We start from the raw sequence: 25,664 nt of genomic DNA, 5'->3' as shown, positions 1-25,664 counted from the left end.
CATTTATTAATTTGTAGTTATTTTCGTACTTGTATCCAATTAATGTAATGTTCAAGCAAGCTGTCCTGGGCACACACTTCAGCTACCTGAACTGTCTAGACTATCCAGAACAGTGGGTTACTAAGTTGTATGTTAATGGGTAGTGGCCTTACATACGTCTACCCATCGCTCTCAGTGGGAGCTAGTATTGGGAGGCGAACCCAGTACCTACCAGCCTTAACCACTATACCACCGAAGCCGGTGGAAATAAGCACAAGGTCCTACTTGTTTGTACCATGTGGAGCAAATGCTGCAAATACCCACGTTGCTCGCAAGCGAAAACGACAGGCGCCAGTTTTAAAAATCCCCGCTGATTGGTCAATTAACAAAGCTGTCTGACCAATGAACAGACAGCTATCACAGCGATACGCGGAGTACAGTCAAAGTCATAACAATAGGTGTGTAGAGTAATGCCACTTTGTTATCGAGTGGATGGCGCTAACGGTTAAACTTTGAGGAAGTTGCAGACTTGAGTTCATTGCGGGATAGCCAGGTGACTCGGCAGACAGACAAGTGTTGAGACTAACCAGTAGTAAACAGCTGATATGGTGGGCTGGGAGTTTAGACTGTGGCTGACGCTGATCGTGGTGTATTACGTGGCGCATGGAAGAGAAGATTCAGATTATGGCAAGGTAAAACAACATAGTATCATTACATAGTGTTGTTATTTGTGGTCACAGTGAAGTGTCGTATGGTACGTTCGAAGATCCCAGCCTTACGCAACGTATTAGGTTGATATAACATGTAACATTTGAAGGGAATCTCAGTCAATGTGGCGAAAGCCAGGTCACAGACTTGTTCATCAAAATAAACCTTGACGTGGCCCATGGGCCAGTATCATGAGTATGATTATCTCAGTATGGCCTACCTGTCGAGTTTTTTGTTGATGAGGCTTCAGGTTGGCCTACCCCGCAGGATGGGGAGGCTTGGGGTTAGTTATTCTGTGAAGATACCACAAGTATCATTAACCCTGGGGACCGTTGGCTCTGTTGAAGTGGAGAGGGTGGGTGAGGTGGGAGTAGCCCAGTGGTAAAGCCCTCGCTTGATGTGCTGTTGTTTTGGGATTGATCGTGGTCAGTGGACCCATTCGACTATTTCTCGTTCCAGCCAGTACAAGTAAAAGTGTTTTGAAAATTACTATAAATTTTTGTGTGTAATTTAGAATCGATTAAAAAACAAATAACTTATAGTAAATTCCACAGTATAAAAAAAGGTGTTTCCTGTGGGAAGGACTGTAGGTGTAATTACACTGATCCTTAAGCTTAATAGCCAAATACTTGGATAACAAAATATCAGGTGTCATCAAAGTTAAAGTTTGTTTTGTTTAACAACACCACTTGAGCACATTGATTAGTTAATCAGCGGCTATTGGATGTCAAACATGTTTAAAACTGACATAGTCTTGGAAACCTGCTACATTTTCCCATTAGAAGCAAGGGATCTTTTATATGTACCTTTCTCACAGACAGGATAGCACATACCACAGTCTTTGACCAGTTGTGGTGCAGGTATCATCAGTGCATGCCCCTGATACCATTATGCTTTTCTGTTTTTTTTGTGTGCACACAATTCTTGTAGTCACTGAATTAGTATGTACAGTGTTCTTACGGGAGGACTTGCCCCCATCTCATAACCCCTGCCCCCAATCAGAATGTGAAAACTATTTGAAACATTGGTTAATAAAAAGTATTTTTGTTAATGTTTAGACAATATCTTTTATTTTTTAACCCTCAATTTGCCTGTTAAAACCAAATTCCCCACAAGGTTGTCTTTGTTGTGGACACCAAACATATCAGAATCTGGGGGTCTTTTGCTTTCGAATCATATTAACACCACTAATGTCTGTACAAAACAGAATGAGAGTGTGTAATGCATCTAGATTTTTATATTGGAAATAAGGCTTCTCATTTTGATTACCAAACTTGCTAAATGCCCAACTATAATGTTACGCTGTTATATTGAAACGCTTGTGTTGTTCAGTCTGATGTAACACCAAGCTGCTAATTGCCAACAGATGAACTTACATGCTTCGAGTTTACACGTTTGTAAACGTATATACTGAACCAAAAAAGAAAATTCTGGTAAATTTGACAGCAGATATTTGGAAAGGTTAAAACCAAACCAAAATATGTTTATATTGAAAGAATGTTCGATGGTGCATTTGTTTGAAAAAGAAATATGACCCAAATTTTACAATAGAAATAAGAATTTATTGATACAAATGTGGTATGGATCGGGTATGTCCACCTGCCAAATTGATTACTGCATTGCATCACTGCAGTGTTCGAAATAAGCACTTGTCTGTTTGTCCCAACAGGTGAAAATCTATTCGGACAAGCAAAATGTGCCTCGGTGGTTGTCCAGTGCAGTTTCATTTTGAGCAATCACAAACATCATCCTAGTACTTGAATAAAACAATCCATTTAATTGGACAAGTGAAAATATTGCAGGACAAATAGATTTATAGATGTATTTGTCCAGTGGACTAGTAAAATGTTTTGCTTATTTCTGTCACTGCACTGCCGCATGGAACTGACAAATGTGTTGATTTCTGCCTGTGGAATATTATTCCATTCCTCAGTTAATACTTGTCGAAGTTCATTATACATTATTTGGTATAATCAGGGCATATAAAAAAAGAATAAATTTCAATAAATTAAAAATTACAACATTTTATTCATAATGACTACAAAAACCCCACTCAAAACATACAGAACATAATTGAGCCATGCTTGCAGATGCAAATCAACTTTCATGTCGTTGTTTTGTTCCACTACACACATGGTGAGTAAAATCGATAAATTCTAAAATTCAAGATGACAGGAGAACATTTATAATTCATTTTAAATATTAAAGGAATGTTTAAGCAAGGCTTTTGGACTGGTAGGCATATTGAACGATATATAACGCACATTATTGCTTAATATTAACAAGTGTATTGGTATAATTAGTTGCAGCCATTTTGTTTGATCCCAGTGAATACGCCCTCTGGTTACGTAATACTTAACACATCATGTCAGGAATTAGTCTTGGAACTGAAGAAACTAATGAACCTGATGAGACAGGCATGCAGCACAACATTTTGTAACAATGTGAAACATCTGCAATTTAAGAATAACAGACTTCATAAATTTTATTCGCTATTAAAGGGACATTCCTGAATTTGCTGTAATGTTTAAGATGTTACCGACTAACAGACTTTTTAGGTAGTACTAAACCAAATAACTTCCGGCTGGGTCAAAGTTCAAGGTGCACCGAACTTTTGATAGAGAAGTGAACACCACAAGTCCTGTGATTGGTTATAAATGTGAGTGTGTTGGTTGTAAAAAATAATAGTTTCATCTGGGTAAAAAAAATGTGCAATTTTATTTCATCTAGTACCAATGTGTCAAGTAGCCTTGTGCTTGCGAAACTAAGGTAATCATAGACGCTACCCATTATCTCAGAAACGAGCAGCTTGACCCCATTTTTTTCTAATTCACTTCAAGTGTAAGGGGTGGTAGTATTTATATCCGTGGCGTTTATGTCGGTTGATACGTTGCAGGTAGGAGTTTTAGCCACATATGTTACTATTGTCGTCTATGGGATTTGATTTGGTAGTATACACCCTATAGCACATATTCAGTGCCTAATAAAAAATATGATTTTGTCATTTTATTTAATTAAACTATACTGGTTGATTAATTAGCCATCACTCGATCATGCAAGTTCACAATGACCTTGACCTTGACAATAATCTCTGTACATGGCTCTGAATGGAGTTTGAATCAAAGTTAGCACTGAAGGAAAGTTGGTTTTGGCCTATAATTCATACTGTAAAGATTTCAATAATTTCTTTTTACATGGTATTTGACTTGCCATATACAACTGCTCTTAAATATGGTATTATATATAGGCAACCTGAACTAAGATTTTAATAGCAATTTATTTTTATATTAAAAATAGCATGTGCCAATAGTGGGTTAATGTCTTTAGTTTCCATTAACATTGTTAATTTTTTATGTATGAAATTCTGAAAACTCAAATTTGTAAAGAAGTTGATTTTTATTGTCATTTTGACATATTTATAGGGTGCTAAGTTATATTTTAGACAAATTTGTAGTTTTATGCAAAATTTAAAGTAAATTTGAGGAAAAACTTTACCAAAAACATAATTAAATTTGTTGTCACTATTGTGCCTTCTGTTCTTATTTGTACATAACAATAAGGTTGTTAAACATATACTTAGATCTCCAGATCATTTTTGTTTCTTAATAATCACTTAGTTAGCTCTCATGAAAAGCATTTTGAGTTTATACTAGATTCAGCACCAATTTTTTCAGATTTGATTATCTGCCTTGGATTAAGTTGATAATTTATTTTATTGTTAAAGCTGTATTACCTAATGTTACTAGCTAAATAAAATGCTGGATTACAGATTGTAGGAATACATCTAATGTACATATTGTATTCATCCGGATTAGAAAATAATGCAAGAAAATAGATGTTCGGGTAATTTTGTAATTTAAAAATAGTTTTTTTCAGTAACTAATCAAAAATAAATGTGTTAAAGCTGCATAATTATTCCAGATATCACAACTATTAAAACCTCCAACTACAGTAGGCTATAAATAAAATATAGTCAGGAATATTGGTGGCTGCCAATAGTTTTGATGGACATTATGAAAATCAGCATGGCCGATGGATTTGAAATTCCCACACCTGGTAACTTGAAGACACACACACCCAGCATACAGGATTTCCTCCCAACACTAATGTTCAGGACATTAAGTCATTACTTCATACAGGTACAGTCATGTTTGTGTTTCCTTCCTCAGACAGTGTTTTTTTTAATACTGGTATTTCTTTGATGTGCCTGTTAAGGTCTTCATAATCTAGGGGTCAATCAAGTGCATGTGTTTTAATGGAATTCTTTAAAGGGGTAGAGGAACTCTGACTATCTTTGTTGTCTCTACATATATACCCGAGTACACACACCCAACTGAAAGTAAATATCTTCAGGAGTTTTATTTTAAAACAATTTGTTGTTTAATATGACATATTGCATTTGTACAAAACTATATGCAATATATATGCTTTTTGAGGTGTACATTATATTAGGTTGCACTGTAGAAACAACAGTTTCAGTGAGGTTGTCAGTTTATGTCAGAATACACCAGACCCTGGTTGTCATAAAGACACATAGCTGGACACTTTTTGAAAAATGTATGTTATCAGTATAAGTAGTACTAAACCAAATAACTTCCGGCTGGGTCAAAGTTCGAGGTGCACCGAACTTTTGATAGAGAAGTGAACACCACAAGTACTGTGATTGGTTATAAATGTGAGTGTGTTGGTTGTAAAAAATAATAGTTTCATATGGGTAAAAAAAATGTGCAATTTTATTTCATCTAGTACCAATGTGTCAAGTAGCCTTGTGCTTGAAACATGTATGGGGTACCTGTAAAAAAAAGTACTCGAATTTTGTGTGAAACTAGGGTAGTCATAGACGCTACCCGTTATCTCAGAAAAGAGCAGCTTGACCCCCATTTTTTTCTGATTCACTTTAAGTGTAAGGGGTGGTAGTATTTATATCTGTGGCATTTATGTCGGTTGATACATTGCAGGTAGGAGTTTTAGCCACATATGTTACTATTGTCGTCTGTGGTATTTGATTTGGTAGTATACACCCTATAACGATTGTAATTACCTATCAAATATATTTTTCTGCATAAAACATTGGTGTTAAATGTGTTTCTGATCGTTCTACTATTTGTACAAGGTTAAATTTTATTTTATTTCCTAAAACAAATTTTTTATACATACGAAATTATATGAAGACAAAATCCAGTTTGGTCTTCTTACAAATATTAAGAGCCAGAATAACATTGCAAATACAGACACTGATAAATTCTAAACAAGAAAATATATTTAATATGTAAGTTTAATGTTAGAAATATTTTTTTGTTCGGAAACATCTTACAAGGCAGCAAACTCGGGAATGTCCCTTTAATATAACTGGCCCAACACAAGGCTAGGGATTTAGCTCAGTCGGTAGAGTGCTCGCTTGAGGTGCTTGCATTGCAAGATCGAACCACCTCGGTGGATCCATTCTACTGATTTTTTCTCTCTCATTCCAACCAGTGCACCACAACTGGACAAAGGCTGTGGTATGTGCTTTCCTATTTGTGGGAAAGTACATATAAAATATCCCTTGCTGCATTAGAAAAAATGTAGCATGTTTCATCTGATAACTATGTGTCAGAATTATCAAATGTTTGGCATCCAATAGCCAATGATTAATAAATCAGTGTGCACTAGTGGTGTCATTAAACAAAGCAAACTATAACACTAGGCTGAGGAAAATGGCTCCACCAGGTTCAGCTTCTTCATTTACCATGATTTCCTTAACCATAATGTCCTAGATTCTAATATATATTTGCATTAGCCCACAATAGAGCAATGCACCCATTGTGTGGCTTACTGCCAGTGGGACATGGAGATTACACATAAGTTGCAGATGACGGTGGACATTAATCTAAGTGGGAAAAGTCTCAGCCCCAGAAGATGTTTAAGATAGATGACTTTCTATCTACCTAATGGCACTAGAGATATCATGTTAACTAATGTCCACAGCAGGCTTACACATATTCAAAATTTGCATAAATTGCAACGGGTGGGGGATACCAGTTTTTATATTATTTAAAAAATAAAATAGAAAGTTAAAGGTTTTTTGTTTGTTTAATCTGCTACATTTTCCCATAAGCAGTAAGGGATCTTTTATATACACATTCTTGACAGAAAGAATGGCACATATCACAGCCTTTGATCCCAGTGGGTCTGCTGGGGAGGTTCGACCTTACAACCCAAGCATGTCAAGCGAGTGCTTTATTATATCAACTGAGTTAAATCCAGCTCCCTAAAACAAAACAGGAGACATTGCTGGGACTAATGATTTGATTGTGGGGGCCTGCACTGTGTCATTTGATGTAAATCAAGTACATAAACAATCTCTTCCCTTTAAACTCACTGACCCTAGTGCGTTTGACACTTTGCAACAATTGCGTTTGAATCTTAAGTAACACCAGAATGATGAGAAACAGATTGTATTTGCCAAAATTGATAATTTCAGCAATAATTTGAAACAGATGGTTTGAACAAATGATTTTATGTATGAATAATTTTGTTACATGTTTTAACATTTTTGCTGTGGTATCTAAAATTGTTGTTCTGTTTGCGCATCAATTACACAAACCAAGACCTGAACAGCCAGTCGGTTATGTGGTAAATTGTCTTTGCATTGAGCCTAATGAAGGTGAGCTGAAAATCACTCTCTTAAAATGGTGCCTGGCAGTCATGTGAACTTTCAAATAAAATACATTAAACAAGTTTTATTGAAAGGTGATCAATTTGTCACTCTCTCCTAAAACTTTCCTTACAAGTATGGAGAAGAGGTGATGTGATCAATCACCTTTCCTATCGAAGAATGAAAAACAATTTCTAGATATTTTGTCCTCTGAAATAACATAATGTCTCATCAAACACTGGTGGGAAGAAACATGACATTTTGTGATAAGAGTAACTAGCGCAATAGTCTGGTACGTTAAAGCAACACTTATCTGTTACATGATTGTAAATATAGAGAATAATACATGAGTGGCTGTTAGATACCATTTATAGTATGAGTTGTTTTAAAATGTATCTTAACAAGCGAAAGTGAGTTTGATACATTTTTAAACGAGGTCCCAGACCTTTGTTTTTGACGGGCGTGAGCGCTATCATGCCCGTGAACCCCCGTCAACACAATCTGATGGGCGCGAAATAACGCGTCCCTAAATCAGGGGACAATATTTCGAAATCTGAGGTAACCGGAAGTCGGTTCACGTGGTTTTTACCTATGTAATCAATTGTTCGGTTACATGAATTATATTTGCGTAACCCGTGGGTTACCTGATTGGTTACCTCAAAATTACGTTGAAATTATATTTTAAATACATAGTTTTTAGCTCAAACACAAAGTTAAAACAAATACAAAAGAAAACATTTTACCAAAAAATTATGTCTTTAATGCTTGCTAAAGTTAACAATATTTAAAAGAACTGAATATCAGCCCCAGTACTGAAACAAAATACAGTGGCATAACCAGACATTTTTTTAGCATTTCGCACGCCAAAGGTGTGCCCGAGCCGGGGGATTCGGGAGGTCTCCCCCTGTGAAAAATGTTTAAACAGAACCGCTGTAGATGCATTTTGAACCTTTTCGAAAGCGTTTTTTTCTATCTTTTTTCGAGTCAATTTTAAGAGGATATTTTATAGAACAATTACATAAGCCTCGACCTATTCCCGGATTATGTTTTTGCATTACGCACATGCGTACTGTGCGTAATGGGCACTACATCTTTGAAATAGATACATAATTATTTGAAGGGATTCCTTTTTTTCGTTTTGCGCTGGTTACACTACTTTCACATTATCGATGGTACTTCTATACTACAGTGACGTTCCAAATGTTTGTTTTTTAAAGCTCGTTATGCGATGTTTGTATTTTTCAATTTTTGTGACACTTTTGGATTCCTGTTTACGTTAAAACTGTTTTTAACATATGTAAAATTATAGGCAATCCAATATTATGTCTACATATATTCCTTTAGAGATAAAATAGCAGCAGATAATTTAGCCGTCCCTAGAGGTCCGAGCACATTTCTTTAAAACTTTTTAAAAAGTTTAGACTGGTTGCAAGTTACAACTGTTGCAATATAACGTTGTCTACTGGTTTGCTGTGCATCAAGTATCTAAAATTCAGCCTAAAACATTTGTCGGAATACTAGTAGTATGTCTGCATGAATAAACTTCCTGTAATCGTGAAGTTTGCAAGTTTTAATTTCTGAACGTTTACAGGTCATGACGTAACCAATTTGCGGTTCGCGTAAATTTAGTTTTGCGTAACCGACACGCGAACAGAACGGCGGTTCGCGTGAAATATTGTGCCATGTAAATTGAACAAATCACGCTTGTGTTGTTTGTTTTTTAACTCCGCCATTTTAATTGTTTATTGAATCCAATCCACAACGCCACAAATCTTTCCATTCTGTGTTAACTATAGTACACCGATAATTAAAGTTAATCCTGTTTGTAAAAATATATGTTTTTAAAAATTGTAGTAAGATATATTTGGGTAGAAAACAATAGCTGTTGACATTATCTCTGTTATGACATTATTATTATTATCATTTTTAAATAGAGAATTTGAAGGTACATGACATGTATATTATGATATAATGATAAATGTGATAACCCTGTGCTATGTGGTTGTTACACATTTAATTTCTTTTTAGTTTAAATGATTTACAAATAGGCCTACTGACATTGTTTTTTGTGAGTGTTTTATTAGATATTTTACAGTTAGAATTCTTAATAACAATACCATAGTTGTTACAATGCCAATTCACATTCAGTTCACAGGTTTGTGTCCATGGAGAAATCATATTATTCTGCGATGAAGATTAAAATTATTGTACTTGTTTTAAATAAAACAGAATAAACACAAACAAATCAGTTTCAATTCTTTATTCATAAATAGTCAACAGATTATCATGATTCAGAATTTTAATGGAACATAATATGCATATAATACATAAGAAATCAATAAATGTTGTGTTCATGGTGTTTCTTTTTCTTGTGAAAGACTGCAATGGCCCATTCCTTCATCTTTGAGAACAACTATCATATTAGTTAAATTAGGATATTTATTTTGAAAACACAAAACTAACTCTTAATATATTTAATTTAGATATCATTACTCCTCAAACTTAATAATGTTCATGGGTGCAATTCCTCTCGGGCTCTTGCCTCTAATTCTGATTATTTTGAGGGGTGCGATTTTTCCCTCCTCTGCATTTTGAGGAGTGTCATTTCCACTCCCCTCGTAAGCATTTTGAGGAGTGTGATTTTTAGCACTCCTGGGTTTTTCAAAAACGAAGGTCTGCGAGGACACAAGTGTATAATTCTATTTCTTACATATCCTCAAAAACCAGGTTTTAAGCAAATTTTAACATCTTTTTCAACTAAAAGTTATTTACAGTCCTTGCACTTGCACATCACAAACAAATGATTGTCAGGTTAATTAATTATACGTCATAGTGTAACATATTTGTTTCATTGGATGCATGGCATTGGTGATCTGGTCATCACCTTGGAGCAGCCAGTCGTATGTCTTGACATTGTTAACATACATACATGTGTAAACAAGTATGTGTTGTAAAAAATAACAAATAATGTTCTCACCAATGGGTGTGTAAGAAATTACATTTAGGAAAGTATGTGAAGTTGTTAAATCATAACTGATTGTTAAGTTGTATTTCTTGGTTTGTACACTATAGTATAACAGGGATTAAAGAATGAATAAATAAATTATAAAGTTTAGCTCTGGATGTAAGTTCAGCTGCAATTTGTCATTTGTTCCAGTGTTACATGACTGCAGTCTTTTGATGTAGCTGGAGTTTTTTTTTTTTTTTTTTCAAACTGGGTTTTTTAAAGATTTATCCTAAAAGGACAGCCAATAATGACAAATAATTGTATTTAGTTTAAAGATATTTGTATATATATAGCTCCTTTAATTTTGTTTGAAATTTATTTGCCAAGTCATTGATTTTTAAGTTAGACAGTTTGTTATTTTTTTTATCACAATATCAACTATTATTCCATGAAAATATACCGGCCTCGGTGGCGTCGTGGTAGGCCATCGGTCTACAGGCTGGTAGGTACTGGGTTCGTATCCCAGTCGAGGCATGGGATTTTTAATCCAGATACCGACTCCAAACCCTGAGTGAGTGCTCCGCAAGACTCAATGGGTAGGTGTAAACCACTTGCACCGACCAGTGATCCATAACTGGTTCAACAAAGGCCATGGTTTGTGCTATCCTGCCTGTGGGAAGCGCAAATAAAAGATCCCTTGCTGCTAATCGGAAGAGTAGCCCATGTAGTGGCGACAGCGGGTTTCCTCTCAAAATCTGTGTGGTCCATAACCATATGTCTGACGCCATATAACCGTAAATAAAATGTGTTGACTGCGTCGTTAAATAAAACATTTCTTTCTTTCTTTCTTTCCATGAAAATACCACAAAGGCATGGATGGATTATAGTCCAGTGGGAACTTCAATTGAAATGAAGACTCATTGTCCATAACCAGTATGCAGTTAATTGCATTATCTGTTTGCATTTGTTTTTGTGTAGTTATACATGTTACATTCTAAATCATGTAAATTAATCCAAATTTGATTAATAATGTGGGTCTTCATTAATTCTAAATATGACTTCAGACCACATCATTTATCAGGTGAATGTGTCGGAGCCCCAGTTGAAGTTTGAAATAATCATATTTTGCACTATATTTTTACTAATAAAGTGCTAGAACAAAATGAAGTCTAAGGAATACCAGCTATTGTATAGTGATGGTTTAATGCACCAGGGACAATAAATGTACATGTATTATCTGTGATCTAAAATACTACAGCTGTCCATTCACTATCAGTTTACCCAACCATAAAAATGTATTGCTGACTACAGTACAGTCTATTACAAAAACATACAAGTACATGTAATTAGCACAAGTGCATCTATTAATATATTACTTTTATTATCTGTATGCTATTACATGTATTCATAATCTGATAATTAATACATGTAATAGCAGACACTAAATTGCTCAATAGTTATTGAAATTATCTCTGATGTTGTGTTTAAATGGCTTAAATCATAAAATGTCAAATTTCTGTTCCAAACAATATGAATGTAAGATGTACTGTATAATTTTTTTGTAGACCTGTATTTAGTTATAAATGAATGATTTTGAGGGTGTATTTTTGTGACAGATTAGTACAGAAAACTGAGGTCTGTAAGAAACCCATCAATACAACTAGAGTTTAAATAATGCATGCACTTTGTTATTGACTGAAACTTGCACCGTGGTGTATTGTCACTCATTGCATGTTTATATTGACAAATTCCAAGCTTTCTAAATGTTTCTTGGTGGGAAAAATACACACCATGTTTACCATGCACATTGCAGAAAACATTTTGTTCAGTACCATGTCTCAATTTGCTATGCAAATTTCAGAGATCTCTACACAATTTTAACTTTAAATCCTAGCTCAACTAATCAATTTTCATATTGAACTGTTGCTTATACAAATTTTGAAAACAAAATGTTCACTGTTGTGATGGAACATGCTCCTATCTTTTCGCCTGAGGCGATGTTAATTGTTTTAGAGGGCCGTGTGCAGCTTGGTTTCGTAATACCTCCGCGCGACCGTACCCCCTAATACACACTTAGACCAGGTGTGGAGGCCATGTGGCCAGTAGTTACATAATAACTCAGGTAGTGTGGTTTTACGACCGGGTATTTCTAGCGAACTGGCGACAGAAAAAAATACCGTCTCTGGGAGTTGTGGGAATATCACATGATAGGTGAGGTACTGCGTTGTGCCCCCAGGCGATATTCGCCGTCTCTGAGATTTTTGAATAAATAGATATAATTTTAGATATATCGGAGAGAATCATTGGAAGGCTCCTGGGGAACATTAGTCCGAGAGGACTGGTAAATATATTTTTCTGCTCTGTTGTATAACTTTGATGTGATTGATATGACTTTTAATATTTTAATACTGTATTATACCAATATTATTTAGACAGTGTTTCCGGTAATCTGAGGAAGTAAATTGTAGGCTTCACTGTCTAATATTTTATTCAAGTATTTGGTAAGATAAAGCTTAGCCGGTCATCCTAGAGGACCTAGGTAAACTGTAGGTTATTGTCTTTATGGTGATATGTACCAGTATTAATTCTGTATTACAAGGTTACTGAATGAGTAGTTACGGGTTAATTAAAAATTAACCAGTTAGGAATAGAGTTGTAATGCCTTTATTAATTAAGTTCCCCTGGCAGCGTTTCTCAATTATCACACGTGTGCGTGTTGTATCACGGTGAAGTGATTAGAATATTGTGTAAACTAGACACCTAGTGATAACTAATTAAGTGATTAGTTCTGGGTTGTTATTATATTGTTGTTGTTAATTAACTACTGCGGCAAGCACATTTGTCAGCATAGTGTTAATACAGATTCCAAAGTGTATTGTGTTTTGTTGTGTTTTCTAGTGAACTAAACGTGCTACATATATATTTTTTATATAAGATCTTATCTCTGATTAAATCTAGAGCCGAGCCACTTGGGTATTGGACTGCCCGATACAGAGAGATCTAATAGATATACAGTTAGGAGAGATATTTGGATAATCATATTTTATTCAGTTACGGGTATTATAGGATCCCCGTGACAACAGTTATGGGAACCATTTTATTATTTATAGTCAGTAACAGGTATCTCTTACGAATTCCTAATTTCAAGATGCATATCTTTTTTTTAAATGTCCTTATGTACCAGTACTGACTTTAAAAAAAAATGAAATTACTGATTTAATTATATAAATAGTCATCATTCTTGTACATTTAAATAATTGTAAGTACCGCATAGCAAATTAGAACCAGTATACAAGAAAAATGGTTAGAAAACAATATATTATGACATATTATTTTGTGTGAGTACAAAATACCCATTTGTACTGTGAAAATAGCAAATACCTAGATATTATTGCTGATAACTTAGCTTTCTGGGATCCACCCATCTGTATCTGACAGTCCTACCTGCCGAAAGTCAACTAGCCAGATTTTATGGATATTTCATTGTGATAAAAACAAGAATCTAGTCATATTGAACAGGACTCTGTTTACTCTATGAGCAAGCACATTACAATTTCAATATTCCTCGCTTATTTATGCAAAGGTTATGTGTAGGATCGATTAATTTGTGGTCATTTATCACAAATGAATGTAAAAATAGCAAAATATGACACTTGTACGTGTAACTATGATATAGCAATTTTAATGTTTATAAGATAGTAACAGCTGAAAAGGACAATGCAATCATGTTTTTTTTAGTTTTTTCTCAGATTTACTGATTCTTTATAACAAAAAACCTGCATTCCATAAAATACGATTTAAAAAGAACCTCATTATTTAATGTAAGAAATATGTAGTTTTTTTCTCAATGTACGAAGCTAAGCATTTAATTAAGAAAACAGTTCAATTTACCTATTAAACTGCTTTTTCATGTATCCACCAAATTACGCTGGCATAATATATGTGTGTATTAAATACAAGAAAAACAATACCAGCAAACTGCTTTCCCCATATAATTGCTGGAATTTTGGCAGCTGTAGCCTATGGTGGCAGCATGATTCTCCTCTATAGTCCATTCCACAGGAATCACATTTTTTAATACTATGTAATTTAATACAAGTTTTATATTTCAGAGCTGATTGATTTGTAAATTGTACACACAAATTGTATTTCTTGTTATTTTCAAAACACTTTACTTTTCAAACCAAACTGAAATTATTTACAAAAAACATAGACAGACTATAAGTATTTAGTCACAATATGAGACACCAAATAGCCATATGATTAAAATATGCTGAGTGTCATGAAGCAAATATTTCTTTCCATTTTCCCTGTAATAATATATACATATTTAACAGATAACACATGCTTGTATATTCACAGCTTAAAAAAACTATCTATTCAGATATTACTATCAATATGGTAATAAGTAACATTTATTTCACATTATCAGACACACATGTTCATGTCTCATACAGTTCATTCCAATTCTTGAATTATCATATTCAGTATTTTCTAATTCTGCTGGTTTTGTTTTCTTGTATAAATACATGTAGTTCTGTTTAGCTGTGTAGGAGTTTTTAGCTGTGTGGGAGAATGTCAGTTAACCTTGGCATATTTTACTCCTGATGGGAATTAGATACATTTAGAGTGACCGACCACCATTTGATTTGTTTTTGACGGACCAATAAATATTGATTTGTCATTCTCCGTGGAATTCATATTTCTTGTTACAGAGAATATGGGCTTTTTTAATTCAAACTGTTGGTTATTAGTGTTTTAAATGTTATGTACCAAATACGTATTTATAAAAGATAATAAATGAATTGCCAGTTATTGTCTTGTCTTTTCGAAGTCAAAAGTCGAGATATAGATATTATTTTTCTGGCAGCTGTGTCAACTTTCGATTTAAAATTTAATGTTTTGCATTTAGATAACAAACTATAAGTCCTAGTCAATGAAGCTTGGTTTATAGTTGCACCTATGGACGTTCATCACAGTGTATATGAAAAGAATTAGGAATTAATTAAACATTTTTAATTAACATATTTTTTCTTTTCCCTCAGTGTTAAAGTTTTGCATTTTGCTCCATTTCTTACACACTATTTCTTAGTCCTCTATATAGTAAAATATGTTGAAAGTTAAACATTTTAGAATTTTTATTAAAAAACAAAAAAAACTAAAACATTTGACATGAAAATTTGAAAGCCTGTCTTTTTAAGTTTTGATTGGATAGTTCTGAAACGAAATACACTGATTCTCACGGGCAGGCTTCACTAACTAATAGAGAGATATTTTGCCAAGTTGGAAATTTTGAGTTTTATTAACTTTTTAAAAATTAAAATAGAAAATTTGAGTCTCGTCTTCATCTAGAGTCTTGATCGGATGGTACTATAATTCTCTGGGGGCAATCTCCACAAACTTATAGTGAGATGGTATTTTAAAAGTTTTACATTTTGGAATTTATTCCGAAATTAATTGCTCCTAGAGTTTTGATTGGATCGTTCTTAAACTCAGTACAATGATTTTCAGTGGCAGTCTTCACAAACTAACTATCTTCTATAGTTTTGTTTGGATAGTTCTGACACTCAGTGTAATTAACTCAATGTAATTATTTCCAGGGGCTGTCTTCACAAACTAATAGAGAGATTTTGGAAATGTAACTTTCAAAATTTTTAAAGTCTATTTTCTCCTAGTTTTAAATTTAAAAGCTTTGAGTAGAAATTTAACATTCAAAATTTGAAAGTCTTATCTTCTCAAGTTTTGATTGGATAGTTCTGAAACTTGGTACCGTGACATAAAATAAATAGTGCTATTCTTGAGTGAATTACCCAGATTGTTCATGTGTACCACTGAGTAATTAGCATTTTGTATTACTTCAAGCCAGTGTATTCCCAAATGATAGAAATTGGTTAGTAAACATTGAACAGCTGCCAAGAAGACTTCAGGATTTAAGGTGGATGCCAAAAATTATTAGCATTTTGGAGAATTTGATTGGACAGTCTGTAGCCAAATTCAAGTACCGTAACAAATGCAGGGCTTCTAGATTATGGTAGCCCCACTCCCATGGCTAGTAATATTTAATGTTGGGCTAGTAAATAACTACTATAACCATGCCCAATGACTAGTCAAATTTGTTTTGGTCAAATGTTGCAGTTACCGTAAGTCTGTTTTGTAAATATGAATATCCTGACCCCACTCCAACGCCCAATGTTACTGTTTTAAGCTCTATCTCCCTCTTTAGGTGACGTATCTGATTATTACTATTATTTAGTAAAATTGTATTAAGTTAAGGGCTAGTGAATTTTTAATCATGGCTAGTAAATGTTTTAAATCACTAATCCTGTGGCTAGTGGATATAAAATAATATCCAGAAGCCCTGAAATAATGCACAGTTTTTAAATTAGCTTTTTGGAGAAATGATAATGACATATTTGCCAAATCCAAATTTAAATCACTTATGGAATTCCACTATGTACTAGTGTTTTCCCTAGCTTGTTTTAGCATGGTGCGGCACCATACCTCAATAGTCTAGCACCATCTTGCCATAATCAGTGCCATGCTGCCCTGAGATTAAACAAGCCTTTTTCAGTAATTAATTCTAAAATTGCCTATAAAACACCCAAAAAGGTATTATTAATTAATAAAATATGCCTTTTATATCTTTTGCCATTCATTTATTGAAGCAAGCACATAAATTACATTAATGTTTATTTCAATTAATTTTTGTGTATTTTTAATGAAATATAAGTGCCCCGAAAATGGTGAAAATGCCCCCAAAATGTTTGGTCTATCATGCCTTGTCAAATTTCTAGGGAAATCACTATGTACAGCAGCCAAAATACATCCTATCCAAGAATAATAATAAAAAATAAACGTTTAAACAAAGCTAAAATATGTAAATATGTCTCATTCACTTTTAACTGGATAATCTTAATTTTGAGGCATAAATATTCTAAGGGGGTCTACAAATTTATTATAATGTATTAGTAAAAAAAGTTGAAAATTAAATAGCAGAGCTGTCTGATCTGAAATGTCTCTTTCATGACAATTCACCCATTTTTCATAAAGTTATGGACTGAGTTTAGGAGATAAAAAAATATGTTAAGACTGGTAGGGGACATGTATTACTTTAGCAGTACTCTCAGAATGCTTGTTTTAATTAAGTATTAACAAATCTAGCATGTAAATGGAATTTTCCAAAGAAGTACTATTAACTGGATAATCTTAATTTTGAGGCATAAATATTCTAAGGGGGTCTACAAATTTATTATAATGTATTAGTAAAAAAAGTTGAAAATTAAATAGCAGAGCTGTCTGATCTGAAATGTCTCTTTCATGACAATTCACCCATTTTTCATAAAGTTATGGACTGAGTTTAGGAGATAAAAAAATATGTTAAGACTGGTAGGGGACATGTATTACTTTAGCAGTACTCTCAGAATGCTTGTTTTAATTAAGTATTAACAAATCTAGCATGTAAATGGAATTTTCCAAAGAAGTACTATTTTACCCTTTTAAAATATTAAAAGACATTTATGTTGTTGATTTTGAATAAAAAACAATGTCGTCTTCAGACTGCATTATACTTGACTCTTTTTATTGATCTTTTGTAGTATACAACTTATTTGACACTTCAGTACTGGTTCTAAATAGACATTTTCATTAGTGTCCATTAGTGTTAAGTACAAAATAATGTAAAAGGTTTTAACTTCAGAATTGTTGACTGTTGACTTTGACATGTTCTTTCTGTAGTCCTTAATCTCATGTCTGACGACACATATAACTGTAATTAAAATGTGTTGAGTGCATTGTTAAATAAATCATTCTTCCTTGACATATACATCATTATTATTAATCACTGGGGAATGGAGGTGAAAGGATGTGTAAATTTGGAACTTTACTTTGTATATATATATATATATATATATATATATATATATATATATATGTATATATTTGACCTTTATTGATAGTTGAGCCCATCGTTATTTATTTAAAGATCAAACTGAAGTCTGGTCCTTTTTAATAGAAAGATGAAACACCTCTAGGTTGTTCTGGAATTCCTTATTTTAGTGTAACCTGAAAACTGCTTCCTTCCTTGTTTTTTTATGACAAACTACAATACCACCTGAACCTGATTTTCAGTTAAAGGGACATTCCCAAGTTTTCTGCATTGTAAGACGTTTCCCACTAATAAAATATTGCTATGATTAAACTTACATATTAAATATATTTTCTTGTTTAGAATATCAGTGTCTGTATATTCAATGTGTTCCTGGTTGTCTTAATATTTGTAAGAAGCCCAAACTGGATTTTGTCTTCAAATAATTTCGTACGTACGAAAAAATAGTTTTTAGGAAATAAAATGAAATTTAACCTAGTACCTATATTAGAATGATCAGAAACACGTTTAATATACAACCACTAATATTTTATGCAGAAAAATATATTTGATATGCATTTACAGTCGTGAAAAAGTCTCTGTTAGTCGATAACGTCTTAAGAATAGCAGCAAACTCAGGAATGTCCCTTTAAGACCATGCAAATTTCTTTGGCTTTTTTGTGTCTTAAGATGATCTTCATCTCTTAATAACATGCATGGGTTATAGAATTAGTCACATTAACAGCTATTTCTAAGTTAAATTAAAATCTCTATATAGTAGTACGAATAGGTGAAAAAGATGTGCACATATGGAATAAAGTACGGAAATTAGTATATATTGTTGCTGTTATTTTGCGTTACTTCTGTTTGACTATAGATAACTCAGATTGATAAAATACTAGGAAACAAGCTAGTGATATTCACAGACATGTATACATTACGTGTGCAGCTGGACATTGGTGTATCTGTTACATACGTGCAATATAACTACACTGTGAAACAAACGGTGAAACACATCAAAACTGGACATTTTGAAAACCAGAATTCCCTCAAAACTGGATGTTTTTTATGGTCCATTTTTAAATATCACCACAGAACGTAACCTCTCTAAACCAAATACTAGAGGCGGGAATTGGTTGAATTTTCATGTTTGATGATTGGTTAGTTGAACCAACCAATCATTGGTTATAATGGTTGTCAACATTTTAAACCTTTTTTTACTCAAGGTTAAAAATATGTAAATTTGTTTGCTTATTAACACCACTGAATCGTATATTGTTACTCAAGATATCTAATTATTTGTTGTTATATAATAAAGATTATCTCCCATGTTCAAAATAGAATGCTCAATTACCCGACTTGACTTTATCCGTTGTCAAATAAATTTAACATAAATTAACACAAGATTGATTTAATTTTTAACTATTTTTATTGTTGGGTATAATGTATGCCTTATAAACATTACATTTTGCAGACCAATCCGCAGATAATACAGATTAAAATTTGTAGTTTATAGATACCATTTGAGTCACTTTGTCAATTTCCATGGCATTAGGTATATGTGTGTTCGGTTACAATCGATTACCAGAAATTATAATCAATTAGTTGGAATTTGGATTTTACCAACCAATCTTCGATTATTCCAATTAATCGGACCACCACTACCAAATACCCCTCAAAACTAGACTTTTTACTTGATTGTTTAGGTGCCCTGTTTAGAGGGGTGTCTCTGTATGTGTGTATGTGTGTATGTGTGTGTATATATATATATATATATATATATATATATATATATATATATATATATATAATATATATATACACATATATAATATATATAATATATATAATATATAGTACTTCACTATTTGCAAGGTCTTTAATTTACCAAAACTACTACTTTTCAACCCATCATCCTTATGCATATTCTGAAACGTTATGTTATTTTATAATTATTATATTTATACACTGCATATCACACACAAATTCTCACAAAAGCATAACATAAACATTACCAATTTTTTTTAAACAAAAATGTTTTGCAATTATTTGATCCAATTCAATTACCATAAGTAATAAAACACAAAAATTGAAGTTCAAGTTTATACAGCATAATAGCAACTATTATTATATAACATATAGTGAAATATCTTAAAATATGAGTGAAATAAAAGTGTTATCAGTCACTCAATGATGATAACACATTTTAGAGTGAATATTTCACTATTTCACTCTAAAATGTGTTTTCGTCACTGTAGAAAATGTTATCTTCACTGTAAGAAAGCCGGAACTATATTGCTGTTGGCATTCTTAAAATAAAGGTAAATTGCCAAAAGTTATATAATAAATAGAAAATTCATGTTTTTTGTCAAATATGATTTATATTTCATCTCGTGAAGTGTGCAATCATATATCACACTCGTCGCGTAAGTGCGACTCGTGAGATACAGTTGCCAACTTCACTCGATGAGATATAAATCATATTTGACAAAAAACATGAAATATCCTCTATATACTGTATGTGTGGTATTCAAGCTGACAACAGATGCAGTTTCTGTGCAAACAATCTGGAATCATTAGAGCATCTGTTTTTATGGTACTCAAACCATAATGGATGAAAACATTTAAAACTTAGGATTCATTTAAAAACAAGATTGGCATTAAACTTGACTATTCCTGATGTTTTACTTGGGGACCCTTATTTAAGTGCTTTATAAATCATCTAATTGTTACAATGAAAGATATTTGAGTATATATTTATAAATGTACAATAAAAACACTATACCAGTAATTTATGGTAGCTCTAAATCTGAAGAAGTTTTTATCAAAGTATTGAAAAATACTTTTTTCTCCTTCAGCAAGCCTTGAAATAAGTGGCCGGTCACGGTCATTGTCCGGTACAAATTTGTAACTCGTCAGTAACAATGTCGATTGCGCCAGTCACCATGTCCGAAGCGTATACTTCCTGTGGCGTTTTCGTTTAAAGTTTGCAATTCAAACTGTCTCGTAGTTAACAATTAAAGGATGTTGAACAAAATAACTTCAGTCTTTGCTGTTAAAGAACAGACAGGTACCGATAATGACAAATCAACTGTCCCTGTTCCCAGTATCCGCGGTGGGTAGCCGCCGATTAAATCGTCCCCCCAAAATTCCCAAACGAATATCCCGCAGAGTAGTATCATAAAATCTAGCACTGAATAAAAATGGCAAAAGGAGGATTTAGTTAAAACAAATGCCTCTTTGTGGCTACAGTTTGAAGAAAACACCAAAAACGATTTTTTTTTTACGCATGGGTCAAAGGGTCCACAAATCTGCGTGTGTCAAATGCTAAAGATCACTCGGCAACCAAAAATATAGAATATTACCACAAACAAGACACTGATGACATTGAAAAAAATGGATGAGTCTGAGTCAGATCATCATGCATCTGAAAGTTCAACACAAAGTGATAGTGACAACAGTTTCATGGGTTTCTTAAGCCCTATCCTAACCGGCCATAAGCGATGCGAGCGATTACTGCCGCATGCTAACTGCACGCGTGCGACGCGACATATAAAGGCATATGGTTAGGATACGACAATTGAAATCCATGATTTCAAAAATTATAGCTCACGTCGCTTGCTGTATCCTAACCGGCTGCGAGCGATTATTTTAGAAATCTGTCGCGTTGCGCGTGTGCAGTTAGGATGCAGCAATTGAAATCAATGATTTCTAAAATAATCGCTAGCTTCGCTCGCGGCCGGTTAGGATACAACTTAAGGATACAGCTTTACCAGAGGACATATTAATGCATCATAGACTAGTAAGTACGTAACAATAATAAATGTCATCATTTGGTGACTATTGCCTTAATTGCTGCATTGGTTATTTAGTAATTAAATATATAAATTATTAAAGAACATAAAACATAATTTATTTCATTTTTATTTACAATGTTTTGTGACAGGTACAATTTCTTTTATGTCCGGCACAACTTGATTGGTGCAGGACATTGTGTCAGGTACACCAATTTTTTTTATTTCAAGGCTTGTTCAGATAAATTAATGAAGACTTTTATAGAAAAAGGGTTATTTTTTTATTTTTTTTTTTAATTGTGCTAACTTTATATACATTTAATTGGTTCCAGTTTGAAACATCTGCCAGTTGGAAATGAAATATTTCCATTAACTTGTTTGGTGTTTTTACTGATATTACTGCCCTCCATGAATTTGAATTCAGTTAATTTATTTCATTGCACATGATGAATACACATGATAGGTTTAAAAGTGGCAATTCATTGTAATAAATGGTTAAAAACCTTTTTACCCCCCCCCCCCCCCCCCGAAAACAATAACAAAAAATACAAAATAACAGCAGCAAAACAAAAACAAATAACAATAAAAACAAAAACAAAGAAAAATAAAGTTATTTAATAATTTTGTTGAACAATATATTTTACAGTAAAATACCCTTACAATAGTTTTATTATAATTAAATTATATTAATAGGATTTACGTCTATTATCCATACCATTCATAGAAAGATGACTGTGAAATGACAGCAGTGTTAACAAAAGACAGTGGATGAATACATTAGTTGATTATATTAATAAATTGCAAGAACTACTGAAACAGACGGTCTGTGTTTGCATTTAAATAATCATAATTCCCATAACATTAGTGTAGATACATAGACAAAGTCCTTGTTGATTCAGATGAAAAGCTTTTGAACTGAAAGAAGCTTTTATCAGATGAATATGTAATCTTTGGTCCCACGCGTCTTTGCTGAAAATAGTTAATCATGGTAATAATAGCTGAATTCTACAAAGAAGGTATGATTAAACGAATGTGCACTGTTGTTATGTCCACACTACTAGTAATAGCATAACAAGATAGATTTAAAAGTTAAAGTGATAATGCTTAATGTCCTTGTTTCAGCGACCAAGACGGAAGGCCAAAATGCAACTAAAGAAAGGTTTGAAGATTTTAGCTGAACTGGGAGACAAGAATTTGTTTTGGTCTGATGATCTGAAACCTATGTTAATACCAAGAATATCAGGCAGTGACAACAATAAAAAAGTCCAAAAGGTTTGTGCTTTTCCTGTATTTTATGTATTTGCATCTTATAGTTTAGGGGGCAGGACATAGCCCCATCATGAAGTGGTCAGTCTAGGATCAATCCCTGTCGGTGGCCCATTGGGCTATTTTTCTTTCCAGCCAGTGCACCACCACTGGTATATCAAAGGCCGTTGTATGTGCTATCCTGTCTGTGGGGATGGTGCATATAAAAGAACTCTTGCTACTAATGGGAAAATGTAGTGGGTTTTCTCTCTAAAATTATACATATGTCAAAATTACCAAATATTTGACATCCAGTAGCTGATGATTAAACAAAATAAACTTTAACAAATAGTTTATTACTTAACCCTTCAAATTATGTATTGTACTTCTTTTTGTTACTGTTTTAATTTCAAATGCTCCAGGGCATGATTTGGGAATCAGCAATGAAATTCTCTAGTGATAAACTGACCCCCAAACATCAGCTAACTGTATAGCACAGTTGATTTTGAGGTCAAAAGTTATATGCATAATAATATGAAGTAGAAACTATGGGGCATTTTCACTGAGCTACTAAAAGCATGCGATCAAGTTGTATTATGAGAATTGCTAAATGGTAATGAAATTATTCATTTACTCACATGCATCAAGTTATGCAGCATGGAAAGTAATAAAAAACAGAATGTTACAAATTGTTTATGTAACCAGACAAAACTTTGTTTGACACCTAATAGCAGATCTCTATTTTTGTATGTTGTGTCAATCATTCATGTTACAAGATACACATGTATTACTACAAGACACATTTATTCATTAACTATGGAGAGAGAAGTCGTAATAAAAAACCCATAACCATTAACCTTTACATTGATGCATTATGATAGCTTCTGTGATATAATGTGTTCTTAGTACTAGCAACAGGCAAAAACTCATCAATAAAATGGTGTTTATGTGTCGGTCAGCTTTGAAGCTGCAACAGTGTGCTTTGTGTATGTGCCATGTATGTGTTTTTGTCTTGTCTTTGTTTTAATGGCACCACTAGGGCACATTGGCTATTGGATGTCAAGCATTTGGTAATTTTTGACTCAAAAACTTAGAAGAAAGTTGCTACCTTTTTCAATTAGCAACATGTGATCTTTTATAAGCACTTTCCCACAGACAAGACAGCACATACCATGGCTTTTAATATAGCAATCATGGTGCACTGGTTGGGACAGAGAGAAACTGAATCAGCAAATGGGCCCACTGAGGTGATGTGATCCTATGATGCAAGCATGCCAGGTGAGTGCTCTATTGAATGAGGTAGATCCCAGTCAGAATTAGGCAAGATGATTGCTATTACTTTTCCAATGGCTATTAATACATGTACTAAAACCAATTCTGATCTTTCAGTTAAAGAAAAGTAACGTGCTTTAAGTATGTTAAATTAATAAAACCTACTTTTGCTTCAGCATATTAAAGACAGACTATCACCGTTGGGTTTCACAATAGAGGAGGATCATTTTGAGGATGACACGCCTTACGGACGGAAGCCATTCACGAACATCATAGCAACATTTAATGTCAGTGCACCTCGCAGACTCACCCTGGCCTGCCATTTTGACTCCAAGGACATGACTCATGAGAAGAAGCCATTCGAGTTCATCGGTGCCACCGATTCAGCAGTGCCTTGTGCCATTCTACTGGAGAATGCACGCCTTCTTCAGTGTTTGCTCAACAAGAGAGAAAAGGTTGGTCTAATGTTTAGTTTATGGAAGAGTTAGACGGCTTTATCGGGGCTCGAACGTCACAATATGTCATCCATGACATTTTTTTTTTAAAGTGCTGTGGGTGAAACCGCCCACTGATGGCAATTTTGAGCCTGCCTATGGCAATTTAAAAAACAAAGTGACCATTGCAGCAAATAAATATGACTTAAACATTATTTTGTTGCATGTAGAATGTAAACATATTGTAGATGTACAAATGTTAAATACTGGCAGATAATGTACACCAGATATATTCCTTTTGCTGTCGTTGAGTAATTTTACTGATGACAGTAATTTTTATCCAGTGGCGCAAACGTGCCATCAGTGATTCTTCCAAACCACAGTAATTTATGTCTAGTGCCTGTCATTTTAAGCTTTTATTTGTTTTTCCCAGGGTGAAATAAAGGAACATAAAAGCCTGACTGCTTATCAGTGGTTAAAATATGAGACTTAAATCTCTAACTATGTTCAAATAAACTTGGTTTGCAATGAACTGTTGATCTTGTCAGAAACAATTTCATGTGCAAAATCATTCAGTTTCTACAGATTTTGAGCAGAAATCAAGACAGAATCATTAACATGACATCCAAATTTCAGTTAATCCTCTCTTAAACTACTTTGAATGAAGAATCATGATTGAACTGTCATCAATACACACAAAAATTTTGTTAACTCATTTTCCCCAAAATAAAAATATTGTGGTTTGTGGTTTGCTACCGTACTTAGTTTAAAAGGTTTTGCCTTT

The 25,664-nt window shown here is 33.5% G+C and overlaps 1 protein-coding gene across 3 annotated transcripts in view; it reads left to right on the top strand.

The window, feature by feature from the left end:
* Window positions 1–430: 430 nt before the first annotated feature.
* Window positions 431–25,664, top strand: part of LOC121371380 (glutaminyl-peptide cyclotransferase-like) — a 39,228-nt gene continuing 13,994 nt past the window's right edge. For all 3 annotated transcript variants that reach the window (XM_041497226.1, XM_041497225.1, XM_041497227.1), the window contains exons 1-3: window positions 431–671; window positions 23,052–23,201; window positions 24,623–24,901. In XM_041497226.1, coding sequence (XP_041353160.1) covers window positions 585–671; window positions 23,052–23,201; window positions 24,623–24,901 — 516 coding nt within the window. In that variant the 5' untranslated portion in view covers window positions 431–584. The remainder of the gene's footprint in view (window positions 672–23,051; window positions 23,202–24,622; window positions 24,902–25,664) is intronic.

The sequence above is a fragment of the Gigantopelta aegis genome, chromosome 4 (genome assembly GCF_016097555.1).
Source record: "Gigantopelta aegis isolate Gae_Host chromosome 4, Gae_host_genome, whole genome shotgun sequence".
NCBI lineage: Eukaryota > Metazoa > Mollusca > Gastropoda > Neomphalida > Peltospiridae > Gigantopelta > Gigantopelta aegis.
This window is presented reverse-complemented; position numbering and strand designations above follow the sequence as displayed.